General features: G+C 47.2%; 1 protein-coding gene across 1 annotated transcript in view; it reads left to right on the top strand.

Moving 5' to 3' along the window:
• The window catches only part of DNAJC15 (DnaJ heat shock protein family (Hsp40) member C15), a 31,173-nt gene extending 19,121 nt beyond the window's left edge, over positions 1-12,052 (top strand). Inside the window, exons 3-6 of the mRNA XM_054975036.1 lie at positions 2,856-2,929; positions 4,693-4,769; positions 7,985-8,055; positions 11,789-12,052. Of these exons, the coding sequence (XP_054831011.1) occupies positions 2,856-2,929; positions 4,693-4,769; positions 7,985-8,055; positions 11,789-11,859 (293 nt within the window). The 3' untranslated portion in view covers positions 11,860-12,052. The remainder of the gene's footprint in view (positions 1-2,855; positions 2,930-4,692; positions 4,770-7,984; positions 8,056-11,788) is intronic.
• Positions 12,053-15,496: the final 3,444 nt, after the last annotated feature.

The raw sequence follows: 15,496 nt of genomic DNA, 5'->3' as shown, positions 1-15,496 counted from the left end.
TGTCTCTGGAGCAGCCCGAGTCAATTAGGGCTTGTATGCGGATGTGCATTTTCTTGTCAGGATTCACCAAAGTTACTGGTATGAAGAGAATGGACCCAGGAGGTCGGTTCGGAACCGGAACTGACTGAGGTTTGATCTGCCGTTTGGGTCCTTTTACGACAGATCCATTTTGTTTCCCGAGGCAGGTCTCTCTGGGTTCTCTCCCCCCCCCCCGTTAGGGCTGTCGGATCGTATTCCGTAACCTCTTCCATTTCTAGTCCTCTTTCGGGGGGGTTCCTCTTCGACGCTCCCCTACCTCTTGCGGTTCTCGGGGCTGGGGTTGGTGCGGTAAAGGCGCTCCTGGAATCGGCTGGGGAGGTCCTCTCGGTGCCGGATGCACTGGTGCTGGTCGGAAAGGTGTCAGACGCCCTCTCGGTAGGCCTCCTGGCACTGGTTGAAGGGGAGTGGGAGCCGGCCGCAATGGAGGCGGGTGAGGAGAGACGGGTTGGAGAGGAACCGTATCCCCTCGCAGCCCCGGTGTCGGTAGAGGCCTACCCGCTCCTGGGACGACCGGTGGTGTGGTTCCTCCCGGTAGGCTTGGGGGGTGGCTCGCTTGTGTCATGGGTGGTGGGACTATCGGGGAAGCTGGCTCTAGCGCTTGGTAACAAAATGTCAGAACTGTGGCTAGATAATGTCCTTACACCAGACTACCTCCTGCAATCAGACAACAGTCCATTGTTTCCAAAAGGCTTTTACTGAAGAAATAGTCCATTATAGTCCACTAGCCTGAATGCAATATTCAGGATGGTACACGTGCATTGTTACCAATGACTGGCAAAGCATGAGGTACAAAGTAACAGATCACAGTAGGCCCAACCTCCCCCCATAGTTCTCAAAACAACCCCTTTGAAGTCAGGATAGCGAAGGTTTCCCAAGGCCGGTTCTTGGTGGAACGTCGGTAGCCAAAACAATCCTCTTCTGTGAGATAGCTGCCTGGGAACCTTGGCACCTGTGGGGAGAGAGCACTTAAACACTGAAAGGATTAAAAATGGAGTCGGTTAAGCAAAGCAGTACAAGACAGCCTTCTGGACCTGACAGAGGGAAGGGCTCGAATGGAGTTTGAGGGTGGATGCTGGATCCAAAGCATGCCCACAGTTTATGGCCGAGGGGCAGTCTGATTTATACCATGGATCCTACCCAGGAACAAAGATGGCATCTTCTACCCTAAAAAACAAAGGCTTGAGTCGTCGTTCTCAGGGTCACCACGGCAAGACCAAGAGCTGGTGAACTGTCTCTGAAGTGCGACAATGAATCATCATACTGATCATACCGTTATTACACTGTCATGATCTAGCCATTTTCAGTATTTCAAAAAAGCCCTCTGGCAGCAAGGGGGGAAAGGCAGGTGCAGGGGGCTGAGGCAAGGAAAGTGCTGGGGATGTCAGATACACCCCAGTATATGATTGGGGTGTATATGGGGTGTATAGGATACACCCCATGATTGGCTTGTGTGTTTCTGGACACATTCTGGAGAATGTGCAAAGGGGGCACAGCTGCTGCTTGGTTGTTGACCGCTTATCTTGCAGGTGTTCTGCTTTCCGTTTCCCGGCCGGCTTGAGAACGTGGCCTTGGAGTCCCAGCCGGGGCCGTCTCATCCTCCCTGAGAACTTGGAGGAGCTGTCTTCCCCCTCCTCCCTTTTCTCCTAGGCACTTCGCGCCAAAACCCTGTCTTCCTTTCCCAGGGGCGGGAACGTCCCCCTGTATTTAACCTTGCTTGCCCACCTTGCGTCACTTCTGCCAGTGCTTCTGTCTGAACATCTTTATACTGGTGTATCTCATCAATAAAGCATCTTTAACTCTTACCTTGATGTGATGCAGTGAAGTGCTTGGGGATCTACCTGACAAGTCCTGGCAGGGGAAACTGCTCTGTGGGCAGTTTCTGATGGAGAGAGCTGTGGCTTTCAAAAGCTTATGCTACAGATGCATCTGACGAAGAGAGCTGTGGTTCTCGAAAGCTTATGCTGCAATTAAGTTGGTTAGCCTTAAAGGTGCTACTGGACTCTACTGTTTTGCAACTGCAGACTAACACAGCTAACTCTTCTGGATCTGTACTTAATAGTAACGTTTTATATGACTGTATGAGCGTGCTTGATGGGGCAGCACATACGGCATACAGGAGCCATCTGGGTCTTTTGGTTGATCGGGATGGGGAATCTGGCTCTCAGTGAGACGCAGAGTGAGGGTCGCGGGTCTATCTAGTACATCTTAGTCGTGCCCTTCCTCCAAGCAGCTCAGAGGAGCAGGCATGACTCTTCTCCATTTTATCCTCATAACAACCCGCGAGGTGGGTGAGGCTGTGAGCATTTGACTGGCCCGTGTCGAGCTCCCCGGCAGAGTGAGGCCGGGAGGCCGGGTCCTACACTGATTCAGTTGGGAATTTAGAATTTGGAATAGATTTAAAAAGTGAGATACAAATAGATGTCACGGTTGTACAAGCCTCCATCAAAAAGAATTTGAAAGGCCCTATTTACAGTCCTAGCAATAAAAAACGAACTGCTAAATGTACATCGTGGCCTTCCTTGAAACCCATAAGATGGATTTATTGAAGCAACAGCCAGCGGCGGGCGCTGTGCCCTCGTCTCAGAGTGATGCAGTTCAGAAGCAGTGTCTGCAGTGCGGCTCAGTGCCTGCCCACTCCTGGCACTGCACTGGGCTGGACTTTGGACCCGTCTGTTTCGGGGGGGGGGCAGCAGTGTGGGCTTTAAGGCAACTGAGATCACCAGGTAGATTTTCTGGCAGAAAGAGCTGTTGCTGCATCCTGCATGTTTTCATAGCTAATGCACAGGCTACGCTCCTTTTGTCTCAATGTTTTCTAGGTCGGTACGCCTTCCAGTTTTGGAGACCACTGGAGCAAGTAATCACAGAAACAGCAAAGAAAATTTCAAGTGCTGTAAGTTTAGCCTTCAGGTCTCTTTTCACCGGATTTCACTAGTCATCCGTCCCCCCCCCCCCGCCCCCCAACTATTCATGAGGGTCTCCTCGGCCTCAAAACCAGGATTGGGGGGGCTCAGTGGCAGGGGTAGCCAGTAGAGTCCATTCCATGAGTCAGTCGCATTTGGTCAAGAGAGCCAGACAGTTTCACCATTCCCCTATATAAAAAGTGCACACTTTCCAAATTTAGTTACGTTCAGTTAGACCATGTCAGTCAAAGTCCAGAGGGTCTGTTTGGTTGGATGAAACGGTTAGTGATTCCCAAATAATTATTAAAGGTACAAATGAATTCAACGCAATGAATAGAATGCAACGGCACTATAATTGCAATTTTTAAATGAAATTGATCACAGACCCAAAAGAGCACGGATTACCGCAGATCAACCTCCCTTGTTGTTAACTACTGACTCACCTTCCTCGGTCTGACTGGTGTCAGCACAATCTGAACCGTGGCTCTCAGATCTCATCCTTTTCACTGGCTAAGCTTGGCATGGGGGCTTCCTTATTCCCCAAAGCCCCCCCTTATTTACCGGTTTCTATAAACCTGAAGTCTATTTATCCACCCACATGCTTGTTTGTTATTCAGTGCGAATAACGGCATCACTCTCTTACCTTTAAAAGTGCACGTTAAGAAAGATTTTACAAAACTGCTAAGAGGCTTGACATCTTATTTTACTTTCAATGATTATGTCAAATATAATCTGATTTGAAAAGTATTGATAAAAGGTGCTCTTATCTTCTGCAGCACTGAAATCTTTTCATAAAAGACAAAGATTCTTCTCCCTTTGATCATACTGCGAAATCAAATCAGCTTCCTTTATGTCCCTCCATTAAAGACTGGTATGATTTTGAAGTGTCCAAACATTAAACACCAAAGGAACACTTCTGGATTGGAGTTTCTTCAAAGTTTATCCCAGGTTTTTGAGATTATGTGATCTTTGTTGCTTGTAACCTTATTTTCTTCTTTTAAAAATTCACAATAAGTGTTTGTAGAGGAGGTGGGTCAGTTTCTATATCTTCACAACTTAGTCTGTTGCTACAGTGCAGGAGTTCAGGACTCTGTGAGCTTGAAACTGCTCAACTGTCCCCAGACCTCAGGAGATTCCAGACCTTGGAAGGAGGAGAATTACCCGGTCACTTCCTCCCCCCGGGTGATTTCTTGCAGACCCTCAGCCTGTAAAATCTCTTCTCATGCCACCATTCATATTTAAGAATAGAAATTTCAGGGTGAAAGAATGGGCTTTCTGTCCTGAAATATAACTGAAATATGTGTGATAGCAACAACAGTGCAAACAACAACATTGGTGTTGCGTGCTGCTTCCCCTGTCTTCTGGACCTTGAAGTTTGCCATTGGCTTCTGTTTCTAAAATACAGAGCTCAGCTTCCTGGGATCTAAACTTTAGCATGCTGAGCTGATGGCCATCTTTTCTAAACCATGTCCTTTATACAGTGCTCTTTTACAGTGTTCTATAAGTCAAAAAGACAGATCCCCATATCCTTCCCAGAAAGCTGGCAACCTCAGTTTTGGGAGTGGGGAAGTAGAAAATGCAGGGGGGGGGGTGGAGGCTTGTGAGCAAATGCAAGCTGGGAATGGCTCCTCGTTGGCCTTCATCTCACAGCTTTCCAACGAACATGCCACTTTGGCTGGGCCCATGTAGGGGAAGCAAGGTCGTTGCCTCCAGTATGCACATTTAATTACTTCCTCCTGTCTCTTCCATATAGAGTATTTCCTCCTACTATAAAGGGGGATTTGAACAGAAAATGAATCGGCGAGAAGCTAGTCTTATTTTAGGCATCAGGTGAGTGTTCTGCAATTCACTACCCAAGTTCAAAAGAAAATATAGGGCAGAAATACCCCATGCATATGCCTTATTTAGAATATATATGATCTGATCAGAAACCAGAGAATTTTTTTTTTAGAATATAGCACTCCAAAGTTGGCTTGCCATTTCCAGGTTGGGAAATTCCTGGGTAGAGCCTGGGACGGGTGGGGTTTGGAGAGGGGAGAGAGCTTGGCAGGGTGTATAAAGCCGAAGAGTCCACCCTCCAAATTTGCCTTCCCCCCCCCCCCAGGGGAACTGACCTCTCTGGTCTGGGGATCGGTTATAATTCCTGGAGATTGTCAGGCCTCACCTGAAGGTTAGCAACCTCGCACTAAAATAAGGTGTTGTTATAAACATACACAACTTACTGTCAACATACCTTTTGCTGTTTTGGAAAACAAGAACTGTGTTTGTTAATTTATATTTATATACTGCTTTCCCAGCATTGGTCTTAATTTTTTAAAAAGTTTCCACTCTGTAGAAACAGTATAAAAAGTAAAAGGGTGTGAGAAGAGAAAAATAGGCAAGAAAAGGAAATAACTCTTACGTATTAAAAATGGCCCTTCTGCCACTCACACATGTTGAATTCTACATAGAATCTTGTGCAGAACTTGAAACGTTGAAAATCTGTGCTCTCCTTTCCTTTTTTTGCAAATACAATTGCAAATGTCTAGATCCAGACCTAGAGTTGTCTACCTCCAGGCAGGGCTTGGAGATGCCCTGGAATGATCTCCAGGCAAGAGAAATTCTTTCCTCTAGAGAAAATAGCTGCTTTGGAGGGTGGCCTCTATGGCATTATATGCCCTGCTGAGATCCCTCCTCTCCCCAAACCTTGGCTTCTCTAGGCTCCACCCTGTGCTGTCATCAGCAGTGGGTGGGGAGGAACAGATGCCAAGGCCCACCCCTGCTGCGTTGCTTGTGTAATTGTGTTGCTTTTCTCACATTGCAAACTTCACACCAGTAAGGGGGGAGAATGTCAACTTCATGACATAATGGTGATGGATGCTAAACCCTCCCCAGGGTGCCAGCGGGTAGTTTGCCCTCTCTAACCACACACACACACACGCCCTCTCTTTGTTAGTAGCAGATCAGTGGATGTCAAGGAGGTGGTCTGGGGATTTCTGCATGCCACAGACGCAGCAGGACAAGGCCTCCTCGCAAGCACTCTGCTGGGCAGGGGGGTAGAAAAGCATAGGCCGTTATTGTCCCGTATTTGTGGCCAGTGCTGTGACAAGGGTGCCGAAGGGGCGGGGTGTGTGTGTGTGCAAGCCCTTGTTCTAGAAAAAAACCCCTTCAGGCCTTCACGGTGCCTTGCTCTTCCTGCAACCGGCGCGTTGTGCTCGTGCCTGCGGCAGACAGTTCTGTCCAGGCAAAGGGGTTTTCTGGAGCCATACATCACATTTATTCATCTTTTTTTTCTGGAGCAATAAAACAGGAGGCGGCCTTGCAGCGTTTGTCTCAGACACATTGGAGCGCTCGCCTAGAAGCCGTCAAATCTGTTTTGCTGCAGTTGCCACAACTAGTTGAAGCATTAGAGGAGTGCTCTCGTGGTGCACATCTTGATCATGGTGGGAACACGTAGTAAGCAAAAAATATACGTTGCAACCTTTGTATCCGCAGTTAGGGCCCTCAAGGCAGCAAACAGTATTAAAAAAGATAATACAAATAGTACATACATATAAACCAACAGTTAAAGATTGGAATGTGACACTTCTTGGAGGATTACATTCATTGCCTCAAAGATGTGACTCTCGGTTTAAAAACCGATGCATTTTTCAATATTAAAAATAATGAGTTTTTTACGATTAGCTGAATTATGGCTGCTTTGATCCTTTAATCCATAGTTGAGTGATAAATCCAAGTCCCCTTCCTTGTACTGGATAGTTCCAAATGAAAATCTTCCATATGTTGGGGACGTTCAGCTGCTTAAGCATTTTGGGCGGGTGCGGATTGGCCTCCTTGCTTCTGACGAAGAGAATGGAGAAACGTTTGTGCAGACCTTGGGAACAATATCTGTATTGCTTTTACGCAAATAATGCTAATTGTATTGAACGGCATTCCAGATAAAATCACGGAGGGCATATTTTTTCCACTCTGTTTTTAGATAAAGGCATAAAAGGCAACAATTTTTCTTTACCCAAGTAAGCAAACTGAAATGGAAAAGGAATAGCTAAAGAGGAAAGGGAGGGGCCAAATGAAAGGGATGAGGTTAGAGGAAGAAGGGACGGGGGGGGGCAGTTATCCGCTCCTGCCCATGCTCACAGAAACCTGGAACCAGGTCTGGCTCCACCCATAAATCATAAGGGGTTTCCCAGCTCAGAGTTGGCAATCTCATGGGCTGGGACCCCAGAATCTTCTTTAAATGATAATTTTGGAAATAGGCAGGCGTAAGTGCAATGAATGCTGTTTTCTGTGGCCTTCTCCTGGCCTACAGACAACTGCACCTACTCACACACCCTTCTTACTTCTCTCTCATACTAGCCACCATGTTGCTCCCAATGAGAACATCTTATATTCTGCAACAAACGTGAATTTAAGGGGGAAAGTATCAAGTGAGTTAAAATGAGTAGCTTACTTTGTGAACAGCCACAACGTTGAGAATTGTGTTCCTAGTTCTCGACAGTCTAGTAGTGTGTTCCTCTCCCCTGCAACTCTTGGAAATTTGCTACAATTGTTGCTTTTGAGATGGGCAGTTTTATTTCTGGCTGAGGCCACAATAAACCTGCCAGTTGCTGGTGTATGGGGCGGACTTCCAGATGACAGCTACGAAGCGCTTCAAGTAGACAGCAGAGCGGATTGTTTTGGTCAGCAGGGGGCGGCGGGGGGGGGGAGGAGAGGGAGGACGTGGCAGTGCTGCTGCCCCCCCCCCCAGCCTGCGTGGGCGTGGGACAGGGCTGCTATCCTCAGCCGAGCGTCCATTGTGTGTGGAATCCCAGACGGCTCTTTTCCAGGGAGGAGGGGCAGGGCTCGCCGCTCTTTCCTATCACACGTGCAGCCCAGTTGTGCATACGTGTGTTGACCACTCACAACTAGGGGGTATTGTAAACTGAATCTTTCTGCAAGTATGCAATAGCATGGTTTGCCCACCAGATGGCAAAGATACCTAGATTTTTATAAATTTTCCAAATGCAAACAGCTAATTCACAGAATGTAAGAGTCATTATTTATGGTAAACTCTTTATTTTTTACAGTCCATCTGCTGACAAGGTCAAGATAAGAACCGCTCATAGACGAATCATGATTTTGAATCACCCTGATAAAGGTACACTCTGGTTTTCATCAACAATAGGTGATAGGTGACATGTAAAATGCTGCCAGCCCCTCTCTCTTTACAGAGAGTGCTTATTCTTATAGGCCAACCGTAACTTCCCTGGTTCTACACGGTGTATTTCCAAGTAAATCTTAAGATGTCGCTGCAGCGCGTTCAGCCTGTATGCAACAGCTTAACATTCAGCCTCTATGAACTATAGGAGGGAACCCACCCAGTGGTTGTCTTTGGGGTCATTCATTAATCACGAAGTAACTAGCTGTCACACAGTGGATTTCCTGTAACTGCCATGTGAAAGGGCTAACTTTTGAAGAAGGGAAAATGTTAACTGTGGAAAACTGTTAACTGTATCTGCTTGAATGTTGTTAATAACATGTAGCTTTTTGAGTAGAATGTAATACAAATGACAAATGTGTTTACTACATTTTAATGCTTTTAAACTATAAAGCCTGGCACAGATGTTTTAACTAGCCAGATTTTTAATGTAAATGTATCTCCCCCAAAAGCTCTTATTATAACTTTAACTACACTACAGCTGGCTGAGAAGGAAAGCCATATGTTCGTTGCTGTTTGTTCTTTGATACAACAGATGGTTCAGAGTTACACAGTATTTAAAAAGCCAAAAAGGGGGAAATGAAGATTTTTATATCCGGTTGACAGATTTACAGTTTATTCCTTCTCATTTCAAGAGAATAAACCTAAGTCTGACATGTTGCTGAGGTGAGAGGTGTTGAGTGTGCGCAGGCTGTTCTTATGAGGCACATCGTGGCGTTGGAGGAACCAAACTGAGACAGAGAATAATACATTTGGATGTAGACAGAGAACCGTGATCGTGATGGGCAGAGACAAAAACACACCCTTCAAAATCTTTCCATTATTGCTGATTAGATTTAGCTGAAGAGGCTGGAGGGCGGGGGGGGGGGGCGGCCAATGGAATATAGGGGGGACTACAGCACAGAGCTGTAGTCACACACACACACACACACACACCCCGCAGCCCCTCAGGCATGGGGGACGGCTTTAGAGAGAGCGTGGGCCCCAGCTGTCTTTGGCCCAGCTCAGAAACGCCTTTCAAAGTCTGGGCCTAACCCAGCATCACATTTACAGCTGCGATGCAAAACGTGGGATTTCCCCGTCCCGTGCTGCTAATGTGCAGGGGGGTATGCCTAGTCTGGAATGCTGCTGAGATGTCAGATAACACCAGCGCTAAAATCCTGACACTCGAAGAACCCCAGAGAGTTGCAGCCTCACGCCCTTCTGAGTCCCCTGAAGTCAGTGGGTGCAACGCTGTTGGCGTTGCCCAGGTAGTGCCTGTTAGTTCACGGGCAGTCTGCCTTGAAAACTTTAAACAGATTTGCCAAAGGAGAAATAATATTTGATTCAAGTAGCAGAAGATCCAAAAGCTCCAGCTGGCTGATGCAGGTATCCTGCCTCACACCCCTGGCTTGTATTTTTATTGTTCTGCTTCCGTGTCTTTTCCCTTTAAGACGAGCGGCTTCGTATCCGGTTCTGTAATGCCTCTTTCGTATGACCTCGTTTGCCAGTGTCAGCTGCTGCACCCTCACACGTGTGCCTTGTCTGCCCTGCCCACGAGTGAGCGTAGAGCAAACACAGATGGTGCGTGTTGCTGCCCAGCGGGCAGCATCAACAAGTAAATTGTCCGTTTTATCACCCCTCCTCTTTTCTCCTTCGGAGAGGAGATCCCTGGCCTACCATTCTTACAGATCTCCAGAGTCTCTTCTGGAATATTACTAGAGACAATGCTGCACTCTGTATCCAAACAAACAAAGGGGCTGGCTTCTGCTTTCTGTTGCCAGAGGACTTGGATTTTTATTGCCTTGTATCAAGATAAAAATCTGTAGGCAGGATTGATTTGTAACCCTGTAGGCAGGATTGATTTGCTTGGGGTTCCGGTACTTCTTGGCCAAACTCACCACCACACCCTTAAGACACTTCAAAGATTTGGGCTTCTCTGAATCCCGTTTCGTTCTGCCCCGAGGTGGAAACCCAGCACCACACTCCCTTTGCCCACCACCCCAGACTCCAGCCTGCTTCCTCGTCTAGCAGATGGCATTCAACCATCTCCATTCCTTCCGCTATCAGTTCCTTCCACAGAAGTTGAGGTGGTCAGATGCCCCCCCCCCCGTTTATCCTGTAAAGCAGCTCCTGACCCCCTGCCAGTCTGTGGGGCAGGTGCACTGCTTGCTGTGTGGCTGGTGAGGGCCTGTTGCCCACCTCCCCTTCGGGGTATAACCAGCTGGCATGAGTGTTGCAGGGGCAGGGGCTGGCAGCTGGGCTATGGGCCATTTTTGAAAAGGAAACCTGCCCTCAAGGAGGGACTTATTTGTCTGTCACACAGGCCAGAAAATTCCAGAGAGAGAATCAATAGCTTGCACTCCGAGCAGACGGTTGTCCCCAGCATTCTGTTGCTGCGAGCACGTGTCCCCAGGTGTAGGTGTGGGGGGGGGCGGGGGCGGTGCTAGAGCACAGTGAGCTCCTGACAGTGCGCCTGGCAGAGCTGTCAGTGGCAGGAGGCAGATGGCGCAGCCCGCAAGGGGAGCATGAAACACAAACGACAGGGCTGGTGAATGGCAATCAGCTTGTTAGATGGACTGCAAAGCACTGGGAGGCGTTCAGTCCTTAAACAGCTTGGAGGTGATGCTTAGGGCCAGATGTCTGTGCTTTGACTCGCAGATGGGCTAGGCTGGCTTTGGAATGATTCCGCGTAAAAACATTCCTGTTGGAGTTTTTTTTCTAAGACTGGCACCAAATAAATAAGTACATTAATAAAATATCATGCTGCCTTAAACTCTCTGTGGCCTGAGCTCATTCAGTACAACTGGTTTTGTACTTGTGATGCCTCCCAGCGGGAAGGGACTGTGAAAAGCACCCTCCATGGTGTCACAGACCACAGCCCGGCAGAGAAGTCCATGCAAATACCTTGGTTTAGCGCGCACACAAAGTGCCTCTGCCGGGGGCTTCCTGTGCCCCAGTGCTGTGCTCCTGCCTTCTTTCTCCATTGCTTCCACTTTTACTCCCACCTCTTCCTGTTCTCCTTCCCTATTGGCCCACTTCCCCTTTTCTGCTGCTTCTCCCCCTACTGTCTCCTCCCATCTGCCCTTTGTAGCCTGCTTTTGTTCTAACAAAGTGGCCCTGCTCTTCCCAGGTTGCTTTCTCATGGCCTGTTATGGCCCTCCAACATCCCCGCAGCCATGCCCTTGCCGGATGGGCTTGAAGCCTGTGTCCTGGTTCCTGAGCCCTGCAGCTGGAGTCAGCTGCCTTTCAACCACGCCCACTGACCAGCTGGTTGGCAGGCTGGATGGCAGCTGAAGACTTCCTCTCCAGCATCTCCTGGGCCACCAGGCCATTTGATGCTACCTCTGCAGGTCTGCCACAGTACGATTGAAGGTGGATGTCCTCAGATCAGGAATCCAAGCCCTGGCAGTAGTCCAGTAGATCAAAAATCTCATTCGCACATCCCTCTAATGTCACAATTGGCATTTACAAGCAGCTACCAGGCCTGTGTATGCCAAGAAATGTATCTTCCGGGCAGAAATGCAATACTGTGAAATCTTGTGGTTCAAATGGAAAGATGTTACCCTGTGAATGCACACATGAGATGGGATTGTGACCGTCGGGCTGTACCTATGTATAAGTGACAACTGACCCTAAGTTCTGATAAGTTCTTAATGCAATGAAACTTATTTCCCCCCTTTTTTCTCTTTAGGTGGCTCTCCCTACCTAGCGACAAAAATCAATGAAGCAAAAGACTTGCTGGAATCTAGCAGTAAACATTAGGGCCCCGGGATTCCTGTCATGAGAAATATGCTACTTTGCCACACTGAAGAAACCTCAAATGCTGTTGCTTCTTGAACAGCAACTTTATAGATTGGCCAGTGCTTCATCGATGGCTCTGTTAAGGATGTTTTCTGAACTGCTGAATACACTGTTCCAAGCAATTAATAATAAAAGTGAGATTATTCTTAAAATATGATTTGCCGTAGTCATTCCTGCCGATACACAGACACACTTGTAGTGTAACAACAGTATGACCGAAAGAGCTGGCATTCACACATTTTCTCTGCAGCACAAAGATTGCACTCCCCCCCCCTTCTTTTTAGGCAATCTAAATGCATGAACCTTCCATCATGCCAGTAAAGACCACAGCAGTGTGTCGTAAGCGAAAGCGCTGTACTTGGAGTGGCAGGCCCTGGGTTTCAGTCCTTTTTCCCTTTAGGCAAATCCTTCAGCCTAGCTCATAGATTTGCTGTAAGAACAAATTAGGTAACCCCACACATGCTACCCTGAACCCCTTGTAGGAAGAAGCAGTCTACAGGTATGGTTAAATAAATGTATAGGGAAAGCTGTTAGTTTGAAATATTCCTGACCGTTTTCATTTGTGAAGTGAAGATGACCGGGTCCCTGTCCCCGAGGCCAAGGAGATCCTGTACTTGTCATAAACCCTCCCTCTTGCCTCCCCAGCTGATGCTGTTTTCTAGGCTCAGGTGGTCCAGTTTATGTTCTCCCAGGTCCTCCCCTAAACTATGGGAAACCCTTTCCCCCCAGCTCCCCATTTTGAAGCCCAGTCCTCCACCAAGAAATCCTGCCTGTCTTTTGTCTTTAGGCTCCTTTGGAGCTTTCCTGCCCCCCCCCCCTTCCAGAGAATCGAGATTTGTGTTTGTGTGTGCGTGAGGAAGATGCAGGCACAGCTCTGGGTTCTCCTCCACCTCCAACTCTCTTGTTCCCTTTTGTGACCTAGCCTGGTGCTGTCCTTTCAGCACCAGCACTGGGTTCACTTGAGCTAAAATGGCCAGTGTGTGGCTGAGCTGAACAGCCATGCCACACGTCAGTCACATTAAAGAAAAGGGATTGCTAATTGATAAGCATACCATCCTGAGGGACACACACAATGGGGAAAATACAGAAAAGACAATTCCTAGATTCAGAGCACTAAGTAAAATAATATAAAGTTGTAATGCTAAGGTTCGGCCTATACTTGCAATGGCTTAGTTTACCTTTCCCTCCTGGAAAGTAGACCAGAGGGGCAACAGCATTGGACCAAAGTTTTTGGCTTGTCCTTGCAACCCCCCCCCCTTACAACATAAAGCCACTCCAAATTTCCTGGTTTCAACCCCCTCGTTGCAGTTTGGGAGCATCTGCTTGGGACCAGTGAGAGGGCTGGGGGCCTAACAGAATCCTTCCCGCTAAAACTAGTTTTGCATCAAAGGAGTTGTTTGCATCTCCCCTCTCCTCCCCCCCTCCCCTCCCCTCCTCTATATCTGACCAGTTTCTTTTTGCCCTCCTTGCATTTGACGAAGAGAACTGTGATCCTCGAAAGCTTATGCTACAATAAAATTGGTTAGTCTTAAAGGTGCTACTGGACTCTTTTTGATTTCGCTGCTACAGACTAACACGGCTAACTCCTCTGGATCTATGCCCAATCCCTTCTAGATGTTTAAGACCAGATGATGAAAACATTTATCCTGGATCTATGACAACATCACCCAAAGTCTGGAGCCAACTCTGGGGCCCATCTCTGTTTCTCAGCCCATTTATCAAACTAAAAGTGCTGTTGTTTTCCCCTTCCTAGAGTATCATGAAATTTTTATGGGCCTCTTTGTATAACAGGCTGGTGGTTTATTCAGAACGTCTTTCATCCCTTCCAAAACAGTACCAACATCAGTGTGTTTCAAACTTCTTGAACATGAGGAGGGGAGATGCTGCCTTCTGGGAGGCCTGAACCCCAACCCAACCCTCCTTCCCTCGGGTTCATGTCAAGGTGTCATTACCCGTGGCTATCTGTGGCTTGTGGTACAAATCACAAGACTGGCGTTAGAAAGAGAATCGCGTGGAATCTCTCTGCCTCTCTCACCTCCCTCTTAAAGCCATGATCAAGGAAACAAAAGAATGTAAGAATTCATCTTCTTGCAGAATTACATTGGGCAGGAAGGAGATGTCACCCAGCTATCGGGATGAGCCAGAGTCTGCGCTCAGTCTACCAGCTCTGCATGTCTGCTCCCTCCCAGAAGCAGGCCTTTGCCTCCCCACGTCTGTCTCCCTCTGTCTCCCTCCTGCCAGCTCTTTTCTCAGTATTCTGGATGCTGCCGCCATGTTCAGATCGGCTCAGACATGCACGTATGATCGATTGCTTGGCAGACAAGGGGTGGGCAGCTTCCCGTCTGTTACAGCTTTTACAATGTAAGAACATTTTTCTTGAGTTTACAAGTTGGGGAGAGGTCATGGCTCAGTGGCAGAGCATCAGCTTGGCATACAGAAGGTCCCAGGTTCAGTCCCCGGCACTTCCAGTTAAAAGGACCAGGCGGTAGGGTCAGGTGGAAGACGCCTGAGACCTTGCAGGGCCACCAAGTCTGAGTAGATGGTACTGACCTTGATGGGCCAACAGTATCATTCAGTATAAGGCAGCTTCGTCTGTGTGTTCAAGGTTATTTAATGTAGGGTGGCTCTGTACCGTTCTTCATGCTGTCTCCTGTGTAACAGGGTGAACACCAAAAATGTCCCAATATTTACTTAGCTTGGGGAAGAGTTCTAGAGGCCCACTGGTCCCCATATGTTGAGTGCAGCCTTCTAATAAGAGTTAGTTGCCTAGCCAACCCTTAATAGGTCATTTATCTTTGCCAACCTCTTGAAGCACAAATGCCAGAAGCCTTACTGTAATACCCCAGTTAATTTTCCATCTAAGGTATTCTCTATAGCCTTTCCTCTGTTACCTTTTGAAAGAATGTCATTTCTTTAGGTATGTATGGAATGCTTTTTTAAATCAAAATATCTACAAATAATCTTTATTTTTATTTTAATAGCTTATAAATGCAATGGTCGGATTTGTCTGTTTTGTTTTTTAGACTTTACTGCTGTGACAGGACCTTTGAAAGGATGTCTGCAGGTTTTTAATGTTCATAGAAGATTTGATTTACTTTTCACTAATGAGGCAGGTATGAGCAGGAAAAGTGAAATCTCCCTTCTAAGTGGAATTTGTATGCGATCTGGCTTCCTGCCAAAAAGCCAAATTGCACTGGTAGGCAGTGAATATGTTCCTTCAAATGATTTTACGAGTGGATGAGAGTCGCTGTTTCCATATGAATGCCCTTTCCTGTGGGTGAGGGAATGAATTTTTTAAAAATGCACATAAAACCCCTAATGGAAGCATAAATACATGCAGAAACTGTTAATATTGCTTTGTGTTTAAATTCCCCATTGTTGATCTGATTACCGTCTTAGCTCTTGTATGATTTTTACACTCTTGCACCAAACTTACTATATCTGTCCATCCTGATATGCAGATCTAGTATTTCTGCCTTCCAGTTGAAGACTGGGGAAAGGCTTTGTCTTTTTTCTGTCTCATCTATTTTCCAAATTAAATTACATTTAGATTACTTTAGGCCTCCGCATACCCTTGTTAGAAGCTCAGGCTAATTAA

This window comes from Eublepharis macularius, chromosome 3 (genome assembly GCF_028583425.1).
Source record: "Eublepharis macularius isolate TG4126 chromosome 3, MPM_Emac_v1.0, whole genome shotgun sequence".
Classification (NCBI taxonomy): Eukaryota; Metazoa; Chordata; class Lepidosauria; order Squamata; family Eublepharidae; genus Eublepharis; species Eublepharis macularius.
Note: the sequence above shows the minus strand (reverse complement) of the source record. Positions and strands in the feature narration are given on the sequence as shown.